This window comes from Dendrobates tinctorius, unplaced genomic scaffold, assembly GCF_039654945.1.
Source record: "Dendrobates tinctorius isolate UK_male_01 unplaced genomic scaffold, ASM3965494v1 ptg000030l, whole genome shotgun sequence".
Lineage (NCBI taxonomy): Eukaryota > Metazoa > Chordata > Amphibia > Anura > Dendrobatidae > Dendrobates > Dendrobates tinctorius.
The window spans coordinates 39,662,560-39,682,430 of NW_027361698.1; the positions used below are offsets into that span (position 1 = coordinate 39,662,560).

Genomic DNA, 19,871 nt, shown 5'->3' on the forward strand with positions numbered 1-19,871 from the left:
ATCAAAGATCATTTTGCTATTTTAATTAAGGTCATGTAATTCATGGTGGGTACCGGACTGCCTTGCCCCATTTTTGGATGGTGCATTGGGACTTCTGACATAACTTTCCCCTACTATGCTAATCCAGTTCTCCCGCTTTTATGGAGTAGAATGTTGCTTAAGAAAAGAGGAATTATGTTAAGAGTAAAACGCATGCACTGTGTATGCCTGGTGTAGAGACTGAGGGGTTGGTGCATGACAGAGATTCTTTCTTAGATATATTTTGACCTCCTATGTTATATACTGCCATCTCGATTTTTGCACTTACAATAATGATTTACATGGAGTGTATCCTTAAGTGATATCTAGATTTAATGTCAGTAAATTGGAGTGTGCACTATAATGATCCTGACTTTTATTTGACTAAGTTTTATTTTAACATTTTAACAGAGTCTGTTTTTCCGGTAGGGAAACTGTGCGAATCTGCCATTAATTACTGTGAATGCAACCCATGTTTTAATGGGGGATCTTGCCAAAGTGGAATGGATGGATACTACTGCCATTGTCCTTTTGGTGAGTTTTCTTAACTATTGTTTTGGGCACTTTTCATATTTCATAAGGCAAAAATGCATGACATTTTTTGATTGTATGTTATACGGTAATTGTTAAAATACAAAATTGAAATCTTTTCCAAGTGTATTCATTTAAACACCATGTACTATTTGGGTTAGATTGGAAATCTGGATTTATTAACCCTTTAAGTGCTTTGACTAGTCAATCTTGAATCTTGATGATACTCTTCAATTTTGAACTTGAAAAAAAATGATCTTATGAATTGTTAGATGTTCCCTCTATATAAAAGAATGAATCATATTATGCATGAAGTGGCTGAACAATTTTCAATATCATTAAGTTATTTTATTAAATTGGACCAGTGAGTCAAAGAAAGCATTATGAACCTTCATTCAGTGTAGCAATTTTACAATATTACTCATGCAAAAGGGGTTTAGGCAACTTCAAATTATGGATCTCCCGAGACAAACGTGTTTTGGGATGTCTCACAGTATTTGAGCTCATACATTAGTGCTTATCTCTGAATGTTGGTAAAGTAGTTATGGGTTGCCTATTTTAGTCAATGGGAAGACACCTCATCTACTGTTTGCATTGGACACGTGGTGGGCTTGTGGTAAAACTTGTACAACATACTGTTTATTAGCTTTAGCAAATGGGGAGTACCACTATATCTATAAAGGCCCTAATATCAAAGGCATAGCTGAGAAGAGTGATAATTGAGACATGTTGATTGTAAGCAGGGACTCCAAAAGGCCAATTAGGTCAATTGAAACGATACTACTGGTGTTCTGTAAACTTTAACTGATCAATAGTCATTGCCTGTTTACACAGGCTGGCCAAAGCTAATGATGCACCCTCAGTGATCTACACAAGAGCCCTGGCTTAACTGGACAATGCACTACTGAGAACCATAATCTTTTATGCTGCACAAAAGACCATTTCACCCACTTTACTTGTCCGTTGGGTGATCTGCATCCTGTTTACGCTGCAAGATAATCATGAAATGAGCGTTTTTATCAAATGCCCCTTTAGTTTTCATGGACACTAGCTGACCACGGCGGTAAGTATCCACAGATCGACTACATGCTAGCAGTTCGGTGATGATTTAATAGTCTTTTTAGACAGGCTGACAGCAATTCTATGTAAACAGAACAGTCATTAATATGACCGTTCTGTGCACATGTAATATCAGTGTTCTTTGCAGCACATGTCCTGTTTACACGGGTCGATGTGCTGCCAAGAAAGATCATTTTTAAGCAAGCTTAAAAAAAATAATTTCACCCAACAAATGAGTATTTCGTTCATTCATCAGGTGATTGGCAGCCTGGATAGAAAGGCTGATTATCTGAATGTTTCTAAGAACACTGATTCCCTCTTATTGGCCAGTGCAAATGCACCCTTTGCCAGTGTAATTAGATAAGGATGAGGTCAACAAATGGAACTTGTGTCTCAGGTGAAACGAAGCACGATTTAAACTGTGCATTGTTCCATTATAAACTGATACAACTCATGTAATAGATGTATATGGTAATAATTACTATAATTTAGAGCTGGACAGCTCTTGAGCTACATATTCCCATCTTTGAAAATGCCTGACAAAAATTGAACTCAACCATTCAAAGTTTTGTCCACACTTCTAAAGTACAATAAACGATGAAGTCAGGGAGTTTCAGTATCACCTTTATTGCAGCTCATCTTTAATTTTAAATAATAAGGACTTGGAACCAGAAGAATTGTAAAGTGCCAATAGGATCGACTGTTGGACAGAAATCAGCTGAGAAAGTACAAAAAAAAAGCTGTCTTTAAATAATTAGAGCTATGTCTTCATCCATCTTGGAAGACGCACACTGTTAAATCACTTGTTTCCACTCTCTTTGAAAGCCAGAGAGATACATCTTCTCATAAAGCCGTTACCTCATAAGTGTTGTAGTGTGCCTTCCAGGTTTTCCATAAAAAGACAATCTTATTTATCAACTTGGTGATCACTGCAACTTGGATGAATCCAAAGAAATACAGTCAATTAGTTATCTTTTAGAAACAAGGGACTTCACTCAAGACTCAAGTGACTCTAACAACACAAACTTGTTAATAAAAAAATATAATGCTTATTTTCAGTGTAGCATTTTTAGAGTATGTCAGCTTAAAAAATTACAGCACATTAAGGATCTGTGATCACATTTCGTCATAGCCAATTTCAAAACATGCTTGGAAATTTATATCTTGAGCATTTAAAGGGAACCTGTTATGTTTGATTGTGCTATGCAATTATAAGTTTAATCTACAGGTTAAAAGCATTATGAAGGTGCCCAACTGCTTACTGAAAGCATGGCTACCTGGAGAAAATGAACTTTATCTTTCAGGGAGCCACCAGCTATAGAGGCATGCCCAATTTGGCTTCAGTTACCGTTCTGTACAGAGTGAGCCGCAGTAAGCATCCTCTGGCACTTTTATTGACAGCTTGCTCTACACAGATGCACTGCAGAGCTAGCTGTCAAAGTGCTGGGGTTGCTTACAATTGGCACACACTGTATACTGAGCAATACTGTAGTCACTCTGGGCACGTTTCTATGATTGAGAATCAGTGGCTCCCTGTAGGAAGCAAAATGAATTTCTCCTGTTAGTCGAAAATAACATTTGAAGTGACTTTGAGGGGTCTGTATGACAGAAAATGCCCAAAAGTGACAACATTCTAAAAACTACACCCCTCAAGGTACTCAAAACCACATTCAAGTAGTTTATTAAGTCTTGTGATGCTTCATAGGAATTTTTAGAATGTGGAAGGAGAAAACTGAACATTTAACTTTTATCCACAAATTTTTAATTTAGACCCCCTTTTTTATTTTCACAAGGGTAAAGTGAAAAAATGGACCTGAAAATTTTGTTGTGCAACTTCTCCTGAGCATGGCAATACCCCATATGTTGGGGAAAACCACTGTTTGGATGCATGGCAGGGCTCGGAAGGGAAGGAGCACCATGAAAATAATACAAAATCACATCTTTCCCACAAAAATGTTTTTTGACCCAGAATTTTGAATTCTCTCAAGGGTAACAAGAGAAATTGTAGAATTTGTTGTTCTCCTGAGTATATTGATACCAAATATGTGGGGGAAAAGTACTGTTTGGAGGCATGGCTGGGTTCGGAACGGAAAGAGTGCCATTTGACTATTTGAATACAAAATTTGCTGGAATAAATAGCAGACGCCATGTCTCGTTTGGAGAGCCCCTGATGTGCCTAAACAGTGGAAAACCCCCACAAGTGACACCAGTTTTGGAAACTAAACTCATCAGGAAACTTATCTAGATGTTTGGTGAGCACCTTGAACCTCCAGGTGCTTCTCAGAAGTTTATAACATTGATACATGAAAATAAAAAAAAAACATTTTTCCCACAAATATTTTTATTCCAATTATCAGCCTGTCTAACCAGGCTGCCAATCACCCGATGAACGAACTAAATAATCTTTTAGTACCAAACTTTTTATTATCACAAGGTAACAGGAGAAAATGGGCCCCAAAATGTATTGTGCAATTTGGACTGAGTATACAGATACTTCATATGTGGTGAAAAACTACTGTTTGGGTGCACTGCTGGGCTCAGGAAGGAAGGAATGACATTTTGGAACACATATTTTGATGGAATAGTCTGTAGGTGTCATGTCGTGTTTGGAGAGCACCATGTGCCAGAACAGTGTAAACTCCCCAACTAGTGACCCCATGTTTGAAACTAGACCCCTCAAGGAATGTATCCCAGCTTTGTGGTGAGCACCTTGAACACTCAGGTGCTTCATAGAAGTTTATAACGTAGAGCCGTGAAGAAAAAAAACAAAACATATTTTTACCATAAAAATATTATTTTAGCTCCAAATTTTTTATTTTTACAAGGGTAACAGGAGAAAATGTGCCCCAAAATTTGTTGAGCAATTTGTCCTGAATACATCGATACTCCATATGAGATCGAAAATTACTAGTGGTGCAGTGATCACATTGACACCACAGGTGTCACACAATTTTACACCAGTGAAAATAAATAATTTACATTTTTAAAACCAAAATTGTGTGTTAGCCCAAAATTTTACATTTTCTTACTGGGAAATGGGTAAAAATGGCACAAAAATTTGTCCCACAAATTCTGCTGAATGTAGATATACCCCATATGTAGGTGTACAGTACTGCTTAGCCATATGGAGAGACTCGGCAGGGACGGAGCGCTATTTGCCTCCTGGAGTGCAGATTTTCCTAGAATAGTTTGCGGGCTCCATATACAGAGCCCCTAAGTGCTAGAAAAGCAGAATCCCTCCTCAAGGACCCCATTTTGAAATTATACTCCTTTGAGAATTTATCTACAGGTGACAATTTTGACTCCATGGATGTTTTCCAGAAAAGAGAAACAGTGGATTTTACTGAGTTAAAATTGCAAACTGACGTTGTAGTGACCAGTACATTGTAGTGACCAGTACATTGTGCCCAGCTCATGCTTCTGGAGGCGCGCAATAGTAAATTAGGCGGGCTCTCATCGCTACAGAAATGCCAAGCATGTAGATGCTAAATGTGGTTTAGGCACACTGTGGTGCTCATAAGAAAGAGGGGCATTTGGATTTGGGAGTGTAGAATTTGCTGAATTTCTTTTGGGGCGGCGAGGAACAATTTAATTTTTCCAGAGTCTTTGTGCTATCAGTAACATGGAAGCCCTCTATATTTCCATTGACAGATGACGGAACTGAGTTGGACCTTTTTTGTAGATTGATTTGAAGTTTTTAAGGGAAACATTTTCCATAATGTTTAAGATCACATTTATCCTGTGTTCTACGCAGAACCCTGGGGTTTCCATCTAAATCTCTGAGTGAAGCGAGTCAGATGAAGCCTCAAAGTACCCATTCATTATAATAAGGCAACAGACTTCTGCAATGTCCTTTTTTCAGACATGCACAAAACTGTGGTGGACCACGTTTTTATGCAGGCTTTAAAAGACAGACACAGCTGGCTCATAGGCCAGACAATGTTCACAGTGTCTCTATATGCCTTATTATAAGCAGGTTACGTCTGAATCACATATTTCAGAGATTTACACGAAAACCACGGTGCAAGTGCTCATCTCAGAGCACAGGATAAATATGCATCAAGCTTTACTGTGATCTTTCGGAGGCAGAATGAACAAGTCAACAGCAGGTGAATAATTGTTTTTATTTTTTTACTTCATTCCTTGAGCGGTATAAGTGATTAGATGACTTTGTGCTTCAGGTCGGTGTGATTACAACAATACCAGATTTATATCGGGTTTTTCTTTTTGACAACACAGCACAATTACAGCAATACCACATTTATATATATGTTTGTGCTTCTACACAATAAAAATGATTTCATACAAAAAATCATTATTTTTGCATCACTTTATTCTGAGAGCTATAACTTTTTTTTTATTTTTCCGCTGATGGAGCTGTATGGCGGCATGTTTTTTGCAGGACAAGATAACGTTTTCAGCAGTACCATTTTTATTTGCATTCATCTTTTTTATCAAGTTTTATTCCACTTTTTGTTGAGCAGTATGATGATAACACATTTTTTTTTGGCTTGTTTTTTATTATTTTTGCGGTGTTCACTAAAGGGGTTAACTTGTAGGACAATTTTATTGGTCAGGTCATTCTGGACTCAGCGATACCAAATATGTGTACTTTTTTTTTTCATAAAAATATTTATGAGTGCAATGTATTTAGATTTTTTTTAATTAATTTGTGATTTTTTTAAAAAATATTTTTGCAATTTTTTTTTCACTTTTTTACTTTGTCCCACGATGGGACTTTCACTTTTTGCAGTCTGATTGCTTGTAAAGCATAGAAAAGCAGGAGCTTTGTTATGTTTTACAAATTGTCAGCGCTTCTTTGACAGACAAACTTGCTACATCATGGTCTGAGCATGATTTAGCAAGTTTGCTAGCTCTGGTGACTTTGATATCGTCATGATGACTTTAGGTCATCATGGCAGCGATCAGCCCCTCGTGATGATGTTGCTGGGGGCATTGATTGGAGAGCAGAGGGGGATTCCTTCCTCTGCTTCACTGCTACATACTGTGATCAATCGCAGTATTTAGGGGGTTAAAGTGTAGCGAGTTGTGCTGGGTGACAGCTGTCAGAATCATCTGGCTGTGAGTGCAAAATCGCCATACGTCATAGTTCGATAAGCACCAGCCAGCCATGATGTGTGGATACGTCCAATGTCGGGGTCGGGAAGCCGTTAAAAACAGCTTATAAAATCTACTTGTAACACAAAACATATATTTTGGAAATTTTAAGATGTACAGGTTCCCATAATATCCTGTGAGTGACTTCAGGGGAAAACTGACCTTTCTTAAGGAGACTTTCTGTGTATGGCAAAGGGAAAAAAGTATGCATAATAGCTTTCTGTAATTAATAATGAAAACTGTCCTATTAGTTCCTTCCTTTCTTCCCTATGAATGATTGTCTGACCCTGTAATGAGCCTTGCACCATGACTAAGGAGGGCATGGTTAGTTTGTCATTAATTGGTTGGACATTGGCTTATAGACTTAAAAGATTTTTTTTCCATTTTTTTAACTGCCTTCAGCTTGATCTTGAGCTATGGCAAATTGATGAATGACCCATCTATCTGTAGGAAGATCGATTTTGTGCAAGGCTAGATAGATCCACCAGGGTGTTCTCCTCTGTTATCTTGATAGTATCAAGACATCGGGTTACTGGTCTTCCTCTTCCCCTTGTTCCTTCTATTAGTCCAACCATGATTTCCTTCTCCAGTGATTTCTTTCTTCGTATGATGTGTTCAAAACAGGCAAGTCGTAGCTTGGGGATCCTTGCTGGCTCGAGTTGTTCCAGCATTGATCTGTTTGTTCTTTTTTCAATCCAAGATATTGATAACATCCTTGGTTGATTCTACCTACAAATGGTGACACTAGCAAGATAGTTTTATTTCTTTGTAGGCAAAAGCAATTGCAACCTTTTAGAAAAACATGGGCCACATTAAACTTCAGTTTGAAGTTTGCTTCTCAGGTACAAGCTATAGCCTTCAATCAATCTTTAGAAATGCTGATTTGGGTTTATTAGTTTATTGCTCATAAGTTACATAAGGGAAAATGGCAGTATATAATAATTATACTGCTATTTGGTACGTTTGATAAACCATTTAGGTTCTCTGGTATAGTATCCCCCAAAACACAAAAAACATAAAAAATGTCAGCTCAGACTGGTATCTTTTATGTGATGTCCTCATTATTCTAAATTCATTACATTGAAATTCCACGTTCTACAGCAGCGGTCCCCAACTTTTCTGACCTTGAGAGCCACATTAAGCCCTGAGAGAGGGTCGCGAGCAACATCCTGCTCCTGTCCCCCTCAAAGTAGTGTCAACCAAAGCCCCCATTACGGATATAATGATAACCAAAGCTTTTCCACAGAAATCACTCCAAAGCAGTACACTGAGATCCAGGGGTTCCCACAATACCCCTCATTCAGTATTCTCCCATCAAGGACTCCCAACACACTGTTGCTTTCAGCTTCAAGAACCTCATCCTCCAGCGTACCATTCCTAAAACATCTCTAAACCCCTAAGACCAGTAAATGTGCATCCACATCTGTACTTCTGTGCAGGGCTACTCACAAAATTCGACATTTTGAGATGCACTCTTCATACCTGTTAGGTAGACCTGGAGCTAATGCACCAAGCTGGCAGACAATCACGAGCCACAATTCATGGGACCACGAGCCACATGTGGCTCCCGAGCTACAGGTTGGGGACCCCTGTTCTACAGCGTATTGTCAATACCTACCAATGGTCGCTCCAAGATTGAGTTGCATTATCTGTACAGTATGTTAATCTCAGGATATTTAGAGACGTCTAGCAACATATTTTCCTGGTAGAGATAATTCAGACCTCTACATTTCCAGATGATTCTGCTTTCACATTTTAACTGGATTATTTGATACAGTTCACTAAAATTTTTAAGAGGAGGATTTAAGGTTTAATAGGGCTATATAAAAAGGTAAGCCAACTTCCCAAAACTTGTGTGTATCATTAAAATATACTTTTGTTGGCTAATACATAAAAAAAGAGATCAGGCACAACAAATTTATATGAAAAATGAAGCAGCTTCAACTCTCTGGCCTGAAGTTCTTCCACTGGTTTTCACATGAAAGTAAGCTTAAAAGTCCGGAAGGAATGAACGGCACGAGATGATTAATGAAGTGAAGGAAGCTACATTTGACTTACATACAAAGAATATAAAATGTAAAATCTGTACAGTGAGGCCCCCCTCTCATCCCTTGGATTCTGCTTTGCATAGTCAACTTTTTATGACCCACAACTTAGTAGGGACCTCTAATTTTACATAGTAGGAAATTTCCTGCCCCACTAAATAGTTCTAACTATAAGGTGTACCTGCAGCACAGGGAATGGAAACCTTTTTGCTTACTGCATGTAAAGGGAATTTGTCACCAGATTTTTGCTACCACATCTGAGAGAAGCATGATGTAGGGGCAGAGACCCTGATTCCAGCGATTTGTCACTTACTGGGCTGCTTCTTGTATTTTTTATAAAATCATTGTTTTATCTGCTGCTAATCTACCAGTTCTCTGAATGTTGAGCTATGTATAACCTCACCCACACCACTGACTAGCAGGTTTGTGTGTAGACTGTGCATAGGCAGAAAAATGCCACTCAGTGGTGTGGGCGTGGTTATACAGAGTCATTAAGTGATAATCCCCAGTTGATAAAACATTCATTTGGTCAAAGCTACTTTAAGCCACCCTGTAAGTTAAAGACCGCATCATGATGCTCTCAGAATAGGTTGTAACAATCTGGTAATTGCCTGGACTTTAATTATCCGTTACTTGATCAACTGAGCAAGTCAAATTAAATGACATCATCTCACTGTAAGTGGTGACATCACTGATTTTTAGCCAATATGTAAGGGCTTCTATCTGTGACCTAATGTATCATAGATAGTCTATCAATTTATAGAATACTAGCTGCTGGCCCGATTCTAAAGCATCGGGTACTCTAGAATATGGCCAGCGGCAGATTAAAATAAAAAATGTGATATACTTACCATCCGACGGCCCCCGGAATTTGTCCCTCCTCTCCACACTGCCGGCATCTTCCGTTCCCAGTACTGCTTTGTGCCAAAGACCGCTGCTGACGTCACTCTCGCGAGAGCGCGACGTCCTCAGCGGTATTTCGCGCAAAGCATTACTGGGAACGGAGAAAGATGCCGACAGTGTGGAGAGGAGGGACAGATTCCGGGGGCCGTCGGAAGGTGAGTATGTTTGTGTTTTTGTTTTTGTTACCCATGGCCACCTTCCGACAGCCTCCAATGTCCTTTCCACGCTCCCGCCTTGCGTTCCCAGTAATGCTTTGCGGCTTATACCGCTGATAACGTCGCGCTCTCGCAAGAGTGACGTCATCGCGGGTCTAAGTCGAAAAGCCTTCCTGGGACCGCGAGGCCAGGCGGGTGGAAAGGACATTGGAGGCCGTTGGTGATACTAATTTTTTTTAATGTTTTTACTAATAATCCCTGAGGCTGATTGAGCGCTGCCCCCGACTGCCCTGGCGGCCGCGACCAATCAGCGACAGGCGCAGCTTACCATTACAAACAGCTGCGCCTGTCGCTGGTTGGTTGCGGCCTGGCGGGAGCCTTGCGGCCGCGACCAATCAGCGGCCTGCGATTTCGGTTACAGACAGACATGATAAGGCGTTTATATATATAGATAAACAGTCATTTAAAAAATAGTTGAGAAACAAAGAGTGCTGGGAAGAGTGTGAAACTTCATTTTATGAAAAATGGTGACAATTGGGATTTTTACCAAACTTAGTAGTTGTATTGTAGACCATGAACAGGTTTTGTTGAAATCTTTCGGAATACACTTTAACACCAATGTTTGCTCTCACTTTTTAGGTGTTTTTGGAAAACACTGTGAATTAAACAGCTATGGGTTTGAAGAACTCTCCTATATGGAGTTTCCCAGTTTGGATCCCAACAATAATTACATTTACATCAAGTTTTCTACCATTAAAGCCAATGCCTTGCTGTTGTATAATTATGACAACCAGACTGGTGATACTGCTGAATTTCTTGCTCTGGAGATAGTGGAGGAAAGACTGAGGTTCTCCTATAACCTTGGTGGGGGAACTTACAAACTCACTACAATGAAGAAAGTATCCGATGGCTATTTCCACACGGTGATTGCACGCAGAGCGGGAATGGTAACTTATGCTGTTTTTAATCATTGTTGATGTTATTTAGTTACTGTTTTATACATGTTTATTATTTTCTAACACTTTTATTAGAAGCATAATGAAGATTTGTAATGCAGAGATGATAGAAAGATAGATGATAGATAGATACATACATAGATAGGGAGATGATAGACAGACAGATAGATAGATAGATAGATAGATAGATAGATAACGGACAACACTCTATACTCCTGCTTCTAGACCTGTCCTCTGCTTTCGACACCGTTGACCACTGCCTCCTACTACAGATCCTCTCCTCCTTTGGCATCAAAGACCTCGCCCTATCCTGGATCTCCTCATACCTTTCCAACCACACATTCAGCGTCTCCCACTCCCACACTAACTCCTCATCCCACCCTCTCTCTGTTGAAGTCCCCCAAGGCTCTGTTCTAGGACCCCTACTCTTCTCAATCTACACACTTGGTCTGGGGCAACTCATAAAGTCATAAAGTCCCACGGATTCCAGTACCACCTTTATGCCGATGATACTCAGATCTACCTCTCTGGCCCAGACATCACCTCTCTGCTCTCCAGAATCCCAGAGTGTCTATCAGCCATATCCTCCTTCTTCTCCTCTCGCTACCTCAAACTCAATGTGGACAAATCTGAACTGATCATCTTTCCCCCATCTCACAGATCTTCCTTACCAGAGCTTTCTATAACAATTGACAACATCATGCTTTCCCCCGTACCGGAGGTCCGCTGCCTCGGAGTAACCCTTGACTCTGCCCTGTCCTTCAAACCGCACATCCAAGCTCTCTCCACCTACTGTCGCCTCCAGCTCAAAAATATTTCCAGAATCCGTTCCTTCCTCAACCCTCAATCTACTAAAATGCTTGTGCATGCCCTCATCATCTCCCGCCTCGACTATTACAACATCCTTTTCTGTGGCCTCCCTGCTAACACCCTTGCACCTCTCCAGTCCATTCTCAACTCTGCCGCCCGACTAATTCATCTCTCTCCTCGCTACTACTCCACTTCTCCCCTCTGCAAATCTCTTCACTGGCTCCCATTCCCTCAGCGTATCCAGTTCAAATTACTAATACTTACCTACAAGGCCATCTACAACCTGTCTCCTCCATACATCTCTGAACTAATCTCCAGATACCTTCCCTCAAGGAATCTCCGGTCCTCTCAAGACTTCCTTCTCTCCTCCACACTTATTCGCTCCTCACCCAACCGCCTCCAAGACTTCTCCCGAATAGCCCCCATCCTCTGGAATTCCCTGCCCCAACACGTCCGGCTATCAACCACACTCGGATCCTTCAGACGGAACCTGAAAACCCACCTCTTCAGGAAAGCCTACAGCCTGCAGTGATCCCCGCTGCCTCCTCACCACTACTGGAGCTACCGCCTCACCATCACTGGAACTGCTGTAACCCCCCAACCTACTGTCTCCTTCCCCACCATCCTGTAGCATGTAAGCCCGAAAGGGCAGGGTCCTCTCTCCCCTCTATATCAGTCTGTGATTGTTAGTTTGTTTACTGTAAGTGATATGTGTAATTTGTATGTAACCCCTTCTCATGTACAGCACCATGGAACCAATGGTGCTATATAAATAAATAATAATAATAAATAGATAGATAGATAGGAAGATGATAGACAGACAGACAGACAGACAGACAGATAGATAGATAGATAGATAGATAGATAGATAGATAGATAGATAGCTGTACACCAGTTACAGATTGTACATTTTCTTTTACGTGTACTATATACCAGCTAGAATAGTTTTGGACATCCTCACGATGATTAACTACACTATTTCAGACATGCAGAATTATTCAAACATGTCTTATAATAATGCTGGTTGCTTAACCTTCCTTGGCAATGATAACACTACTCCCAATGCTGTCAGTGAATTCAGGAACACTATAGAGCTGCAGACATATACATTAGAATGACTGTGTTGAGTCTGCAGTAGTTAATATTGTTTTGTATCGCCACCTAAAGGCCGAGTGGAGAACAACCTTACTTAAAAGTGGTGCAGAAATATAGCTTTTTTTGGAGAGTAGATAGTTTTGTGCAAATTACTATGAAGAAACCATCTAGTGAGATAAGGTCTACAGAAAAGCTTGAAATAGAAAATGAAGGCAAATTTAAGGAATAAATATACATTGAAAGCTGTTTGTTTAAGGCCACATTATCTTTCACCAACTAGGATTTGTCACATAAACTTCATAATCTTCCTCATTAAAATTATTTGTTGCCTATTTCATTAGCTATAAGTGTACGTAAATCAATTAATAAAAGGATTGTCCCACATTTTTGGCATTTTGACAGGCGACGTCATAAACATTCAATGTCCCAGTATGGTCTCCCTTATTTCATTCATGTTAGAAAAAGACGCATGCTATCAGGGCAGAGAACAGACAGTGACTTCCTCAGTTTCATTTAGAGGGAACCTTTTAGAAACTCCCTAACCATTAATATGATTGTGTAGCCCTTTAAGAGATGACAGTCGATCACATTATCACCCAAAGGGCTGCTTCTGCAGTGTGTAATCACATTTTGAAGTTCAGTCTGGAAGTACATTGAGGTGTGACGATGCACTTACATCTTGTCAGTCTCATGCTGTGTTCCTGAACTAGAAGCACCCTCCCCTGTCTAAGTGAGTTGGCATTGGCTCTGGTACATGGAAGTTAACCTGTCAATTAGCCAGGGGAGGGTGCAGCTGCTGTAGGAATACAGTGCAGGCTGAGGAGCTGTAAGTGCATCATCACGCTTTAATGCACTTCCAAGCTGAACTTGGGATTGACTGGCTTATCTTTTTAAGGGCTATACAGTCAATTAAAAGTGATAGGTCCCCTTTAAGTAAATGGCTCCAGCGAAACTATGTTGGGACTCGTGTTGGAATCTATTTTTTATGGGATCCTGACAAAAGCCTGAACTTACTGCTTGAAAGAGAGCACTCTGTTAATCTGCACCTAGATTAACATGTCAAATTGCATTGGTTTAATGAACTAGATTTCCCCATGTGCTGACTTCTCCCGTCTGTGCTCTCTTCTTTGACCTGTCTACCCCTTGTGCTATCCCCCTTGTCTGCTGTCTCTCTCCTTCCTGTAATGTATTCTTCCCTCATGTGCTTTCCCGTTTGAGTTGTCTCCCCCCTGTGCTCTGTCTCTCTCACCTCTGTGCGCTTTCTCTCTCCCCTATCTGCTGCCTTCTCCTCTCATGTCATCTCTTCTTTGACCTGTGTACCCCATGTGCTCTCCCCCCTTGTCTGCTCTCTCTCTCCACCACTGTGCTGTCTATCCTGGTGGCAGCGTGTTTGCGACGGTGTTCCGCTGGTGGTACCACGCAAGAGGCTGCGTACGGCGTATAGAGTGTGTGTGTGGTGCATGCGGCATATACAGAGTGTGTGGTGCGTATGGCGTATACAGTGTGTGTGTGTGTGGTTCATATGGCATATACAGAGTGTGTGAGTGGTACGTACGGCATATACAGTGTGTGTGTGGTGCGACGGTGTTCCGCTGGTGTTACCGCGCAAGAGGCTGGTACCACCAGTAGTTTCCATATTGAGACAGACATCACTTGGGTGTCCCAATATGGCGGTCGGTGAACTTCCGCTGCTTGGAATTCTGGGATCTAGTCACATCTGAACAGAAAAGGATGTAAAGACATTACAAGGTAAGTATATATTAGATAAGAAAATGTTTAAGGGATAATCTGAAGTTAGATTTTTTTTCCCCAGAAACAGGCCACTTCTGCTTACGGGCGTTATTTGGTATTGCAGCTAACTTCCATTCACATCAGTGTTGATGAGCTGTAATGGCAGTCATTACTATTCACCAGGAGAAAATAAAGCCTCACATTACTAATCAATGCTTAGTAGACTTTCTGGTAGATTTAAGGTCACAAATTAACTTAGCTTTTTAATGGAGGTATTTAAAAAAAGGCCTGGGGAAAAACCCTGTCTGAGTGGAGGACACATTTATTTAATAGGTTGATTTGTATAAATTTGACTGTTAGAGATGGTGAAAAAATTTTCCTAGGGCCTGGACCAACGACCATGTGAGCAGTATATGGCCACCATCCAGAGTGCTCCGAGCCTCCCGCTACCTGCCAGAATCCTTAATGCCTTTTCTGATTTTTAGGGTTTGGTGAATCTTTTGGATGACTTCTGTTGATTTTCCTTCTTCCTGCATCCTTATTAATCTGCCTGCCTTTAGGCACATATAATATATTCATTAGCCATGACTACCATACACAGCATATGGCACAGTAAGGAGTGCGGAGAATAATAAACTACAGATGTGTTAGCCTCATATTGCTCACCTAAATTGAGCGCTGAATTTTGTAACTTGGGGCTACTTCATTTATGTCTTAAACTTGTCTGCCAGCGCAATCAGGTTATATTTTTCTGCCAAGACCAGAGGTCAAGAGAAGGCAGATATTTCATGGGATATTACTGTGTGCATTGTACGTGCGTAAATTCTCTATGCCATAAAACAGAATCACATTGTAGTGTTAATGGTGACCATTAATAGAGCATAATATTTACAGTGATCTGCCGTCTCAGCAGAATTCAGGTTTTCCTTTTTAACTGCTTAATCTACCTAATTGCATGAAAATGTAACTGGCGGGAGTAGGAGTACCATAGACATATTAAAGTCATTATACAGCTGAAAACAAGCATTTACGAGGCCAGCATCCAGCACATTCGAAAAACCAATTTGCAGATTTCAGTGCAGTAAAAATGTTAATTCAGACCCACAAGTATTGCTTAGGATATGGGCTGTGCCTGTATGTAAATTTAATTCAATTTTGTTTTTTTTATGTTGGGAATTGTGGAACCTTAAAAATAACAGAATAACAATTTTTCTGCCATAAACATTTAACGAAACGCAATTTCCACATGTAAAACTGCACAATATACATCTGTCCTCAACCCACAGGATTTCAAATCTGTCATTTCCTACAGTGCAAAGGGAGTTTATGGGAAAATGGTAAAAGCATTAAGTTGTCATTTTTGAGATATTGCAGATTAGAAAAGAAAAGGCAGAACGAGCGAAGGGAAAAATAAAAACACAGCAGATATTTGAAAAAAATGTCATATCCCTTTCAAGTACAATATCATACATGCCATTTTTATGTTCGACGAGTAAATACATCATCAACGTCTATTTGGGGAGATTTGAGAGATGGAAACAAATAGGATCTTACAATAACGTTCTTGATATTTGTTGTAAAGAGTGAAGGAGTAAAGAAAAGCCAAGCAAATGAACTACAGTCATATGTAAAAGTTTGGGCACCCCTATTAATGTTAACCTTTTTTCTTTATAACAATTTTGGTTTTTGCAACAGCTATTTCAGTTTCATATATCTAATAACTGATGGACTCAGTTATATTTCTGGATTCAAATGAGGTTTATTGTACTAACAGAAAATGTGCAATCTGCATTTAAACAAAATTTGACCGGTGCAAAAGTATGGGCACCTCAACATAAAAGTGACATTAATATTTCGTACATCCTCCTTTTGCAAAAATAACAGCCTCTAGTCGCTTCCTGTAGCTATTAATGAGTTCCTGGATCCTGGATGAAGGTATTTGTGACCATTCCTGTTTACAAAACAATTCCAGTTCAGTTAAGTTTGATGGTCGCCGAGCATGGACAGCCCGCTTCAAATCATCCCACAGATGTTCAATGATATTCAGGTGTGGGGACTGGGATGGCCATTCCAGAACATTGTAATTGTTCCTCTGCATGAATGCCTGAGTAGATTTGGAGCGGCGTTTTGGATCATTGTCTTGCTGAAATATCCATCCCCAGCGTAACTTCAACTTCGTCACTGATTCTTGCACATTATTGTCAAGAATCTGCTGATACTGAGTTGAATCCATGCGACCCTCAACTTTAACAAGATTCCCGGTGGCGACATTGGCCACGCAGCCCCAAAGCATGATGGAACCTCCACCAAATTTTACTGTGGGTAGCAAGTGTTTTTCTTGGAATGCTATGTTTTTTAGCCTCCATGCATAACGCCTTTTTGTATGACCAAACAACTCAATCATTGTTTCATCAGTCCACAGGACCTTCTTCCAAAATGTAACTGGCTTGTCCAAATGTGCTTTTGCATACCTCAGGTGACTCTGTTTGTGGCCTGCTTGCAGAAACGGCTTCTTTCGCATCACTCTCCCATACAGCTTCTCCTTGTGCAAAGTGCGCTGTATTGTTGACCGATGCACAGTGACACCATCTGCAGCAAGATGATGCTGCTGGTCTTTGGAGGTGGTCTGTGGATTGTCCTTGACTGTTCTCACCATTCTTCTTCTCAGCCTTTCTGATATTTTTCTTGGCCTGCCACTTCTGGGCTTAAGAACTGTACCTGTGTTCTTCCATTTCCTTACTATGTTCCTCACAGTGGAAACTGACAGGTTAAATCTCTTAGACAACTTTTTGTATCATTGCCCTGAAAAGCTATGTTGAATAATCTTTGTTTTCAGATCATTTGAGAGTTGTTTTGAGGAGCCCATGATGCCACTCTTTATAGGAGAATCAAATAGGAGAACTACTTGCAAGTGGCCACCTTAAATACCTTTTCTCATGATTTGATACACCTGGCTATGAAGTTCAAAGCTGAATGAGGTTACAAAACCAATTTAGTGCTTCAGGAAGTCAGTAAAAAGTAGTTAGGAGTGTTCAAATCAAGAAAATGATAAGAGTGCCCATACTTTTGCACCGGTCAAATTTTGTTTAAATGCAGATTGCACATTTTCTGTTAGTACAATAAACCTCATTTGAATCCAGAAATATAACTGAGTCCATCAGTTATTAGATATATGAAACTGAAATAGCTGTTGCAAAAACCAAAATTATTATAAAGAAAAAAGGTTAACATTAATAGGGGTGCCCAAACTTTTACATATGACTGTATTTGACTGTGAATGCTTTGAATATACGCTCATGAGAAAAGCTAAGTACGGTAGGCCCTACTTAAATTCTAAGGCTTTACCTATCAGGACTTAGCAAAAAACCATCTGGTCCTTCGGAAGTCTTAAAATTATTTTAATACAACTTCACATGAACTACAACATATCACAATCTACATGATCATTACCTATTTAACATAAATGAGGCAAAAATGCAGTTTTTCAAAAATGAAGTGCACTCCATAAATCCGTAGTTTGTAGATCCACCTATAGCAGCTATAAGTTGAAGTCATCATACTTTGTGTGACTTTATCAGTCTCTCACATCATTCTGAAGAAATGTAGGTCTATTTTTCTTTACTAAGTTGCTCAAGTTTATTGAGGTTTGTGGGCATTCATCTATGCACAGCTCTCTTAAGGTCCCCGTCAGTGCATTTTAGTTGAGTTGAGGTCAGGACATTGACTGGGCCATTGCAACACATTGATTCTTTTCTTTTTCAGCCATTCTCATGAAGATTTGGTGGTGAGCTTGGGATCATTATCCTATTGCGTGATCCAGTTTTGTCCAAGCTTTAGCTTTTGAATAGATGACCTCACATTTTACTCCAGAATAGTCCAGTACACAGTTCAAGGTTTATTCAATGACAGCAAGGGGCTAAGGACCTGTGACTGCAAAACAAGCCTAATGATCACCTCTCTATACCGCACTTGACACTTGGTATGACATGGTTATGCTGAAATGCTATGTTTGGTTCTCTCCAAATGGTGATATCATATAAGGCATTATCGTCAAACATTTTATCTTTGATGTTGTTAGTCCAAAAAGCATTGCTGAAAATTTTAGCAATGGGCCATTCTGTTTATAGAAAGAAGAGTCTGTCTCCTGGCAACCCTTTTAAACAAGCCATACTTGACTATTTTAATTGTACTGTCTTGAATATTAAACTTGCCAACTGAGGCCTTTAGAGTCTGAGTAGTAGCTCTTGAGTTTTTTACAATTTCTATCAGCATTGCACAGTCTATCATCTGCCTTGCATGATTTCCACTTGTAAATAATCTTTCTCAACATACTGTTTGCAAATAGCCTTATAACCCTTCCCAGATTGATCAGCAGCAGTAATTGCCACTTCTGATGTCTTCCTGCTGACATTGTGTTAACACACACCTAGATACTCCAGACCATCATGCTGCCCAAGCTTCTGCTTTTACAGAGGTGGTCCCAATTGCTAATGAACAATTGATATGGGGCATTTGATTACCATCACCTGACTGCTACTTACTTTATTAATTCATAGGAAAGCAGTAAGAATGACCTTTATTTTTCACAATGATTCTGCTTTTTGCCCTATATTTTGCTAAATAAATAATTTGTCATGTGTTCTGGTTGTTCATCTGATATATTTACCTATTTTAAAGACCAGAAATTTTAGTATTATGTCTCAATATGTAAATCAATAGAATTCATAAAGGGTGTACTTAGTTTTTCTCATGCAGTTCTCATTATTGTATTTCACATTATTTTGTGTTTGGGATCATGCAATACTTGAGAGGGTTGCCTGGGTCTAAGATATTGATTACCTTTACTTAGGAAGCATCATCAATATCAGTTTGATGGGGGTACCACATTCGACAGTGGCAGAGCCCATGGTCTCTGGGAATATACAATGTATGGTTAAAGAATACCACTGCTAGTGTAATGTGTAGTGGCCATCCCATACCTGCAGCTCAGCTCTTTTTGAGGTGAGTGGTCACTACACAGCGTACAGAAAAGAGCTGTCAGGTGCAGGTGCTGGTAACAGGTGAGCATGGGGTTGTTAGGTAGACCCTCACCAATCTCATATTGATCAGCGGGATAGGAAATTAATATCTTAGAACCTGTATGGAGCCATGATACTTAGAAGGGTTGTCCAGGACTAGGTTGTTCAGTGCCGTGATATTGGGCCATTCAGTACCTGTGGAAGCTCATAATGTGATACAAAGGCATGTGGATATGTTTTCCATTCAGAGAAAAATGCATTTATTTATATATCATATCTATAGGTCCTATTGTAACCCTAACATGAATCTGTATTTATTGCAGGCAGCTTCGCTGACAGTTGATACCTGCTCAGAGGACCAAGAGCCAGGGTTCTGCACCGTCAGTACTACAGCCGTTTCCAGTGACTGGTAAATCTCTGAACAGTTACAGT

General features: G+C 40.0%; 1 protein-coding gene across 1 annotated transcript in view; it reads left to right on the plus strand.

The window, feature by feature from the left end:
- FAT4 (FAT atypical cadherin 4) overlaps positions 1–19,871 on the plus strand; it is a 337,078-nt gene that overhangs the window by 292,808 nt on the left and 24,399 nt on the right. Inside the window, exons 10-12 of the mRNA XM_073572044.1 lie at positions 448–552; positions 10,469–10,776; positions 19,763–19,848. Of these exons, the coding sequence (XP_073428145.1) occupies positions 448–552; positions 10,469–10,776; positions 19,763–19,848 (499 nt within the window). The remainder of the gene's footprint in view (positions 1–447; positions 553–10,468; positions 10,777–19,762; positions 19,849–19,871) is intronic.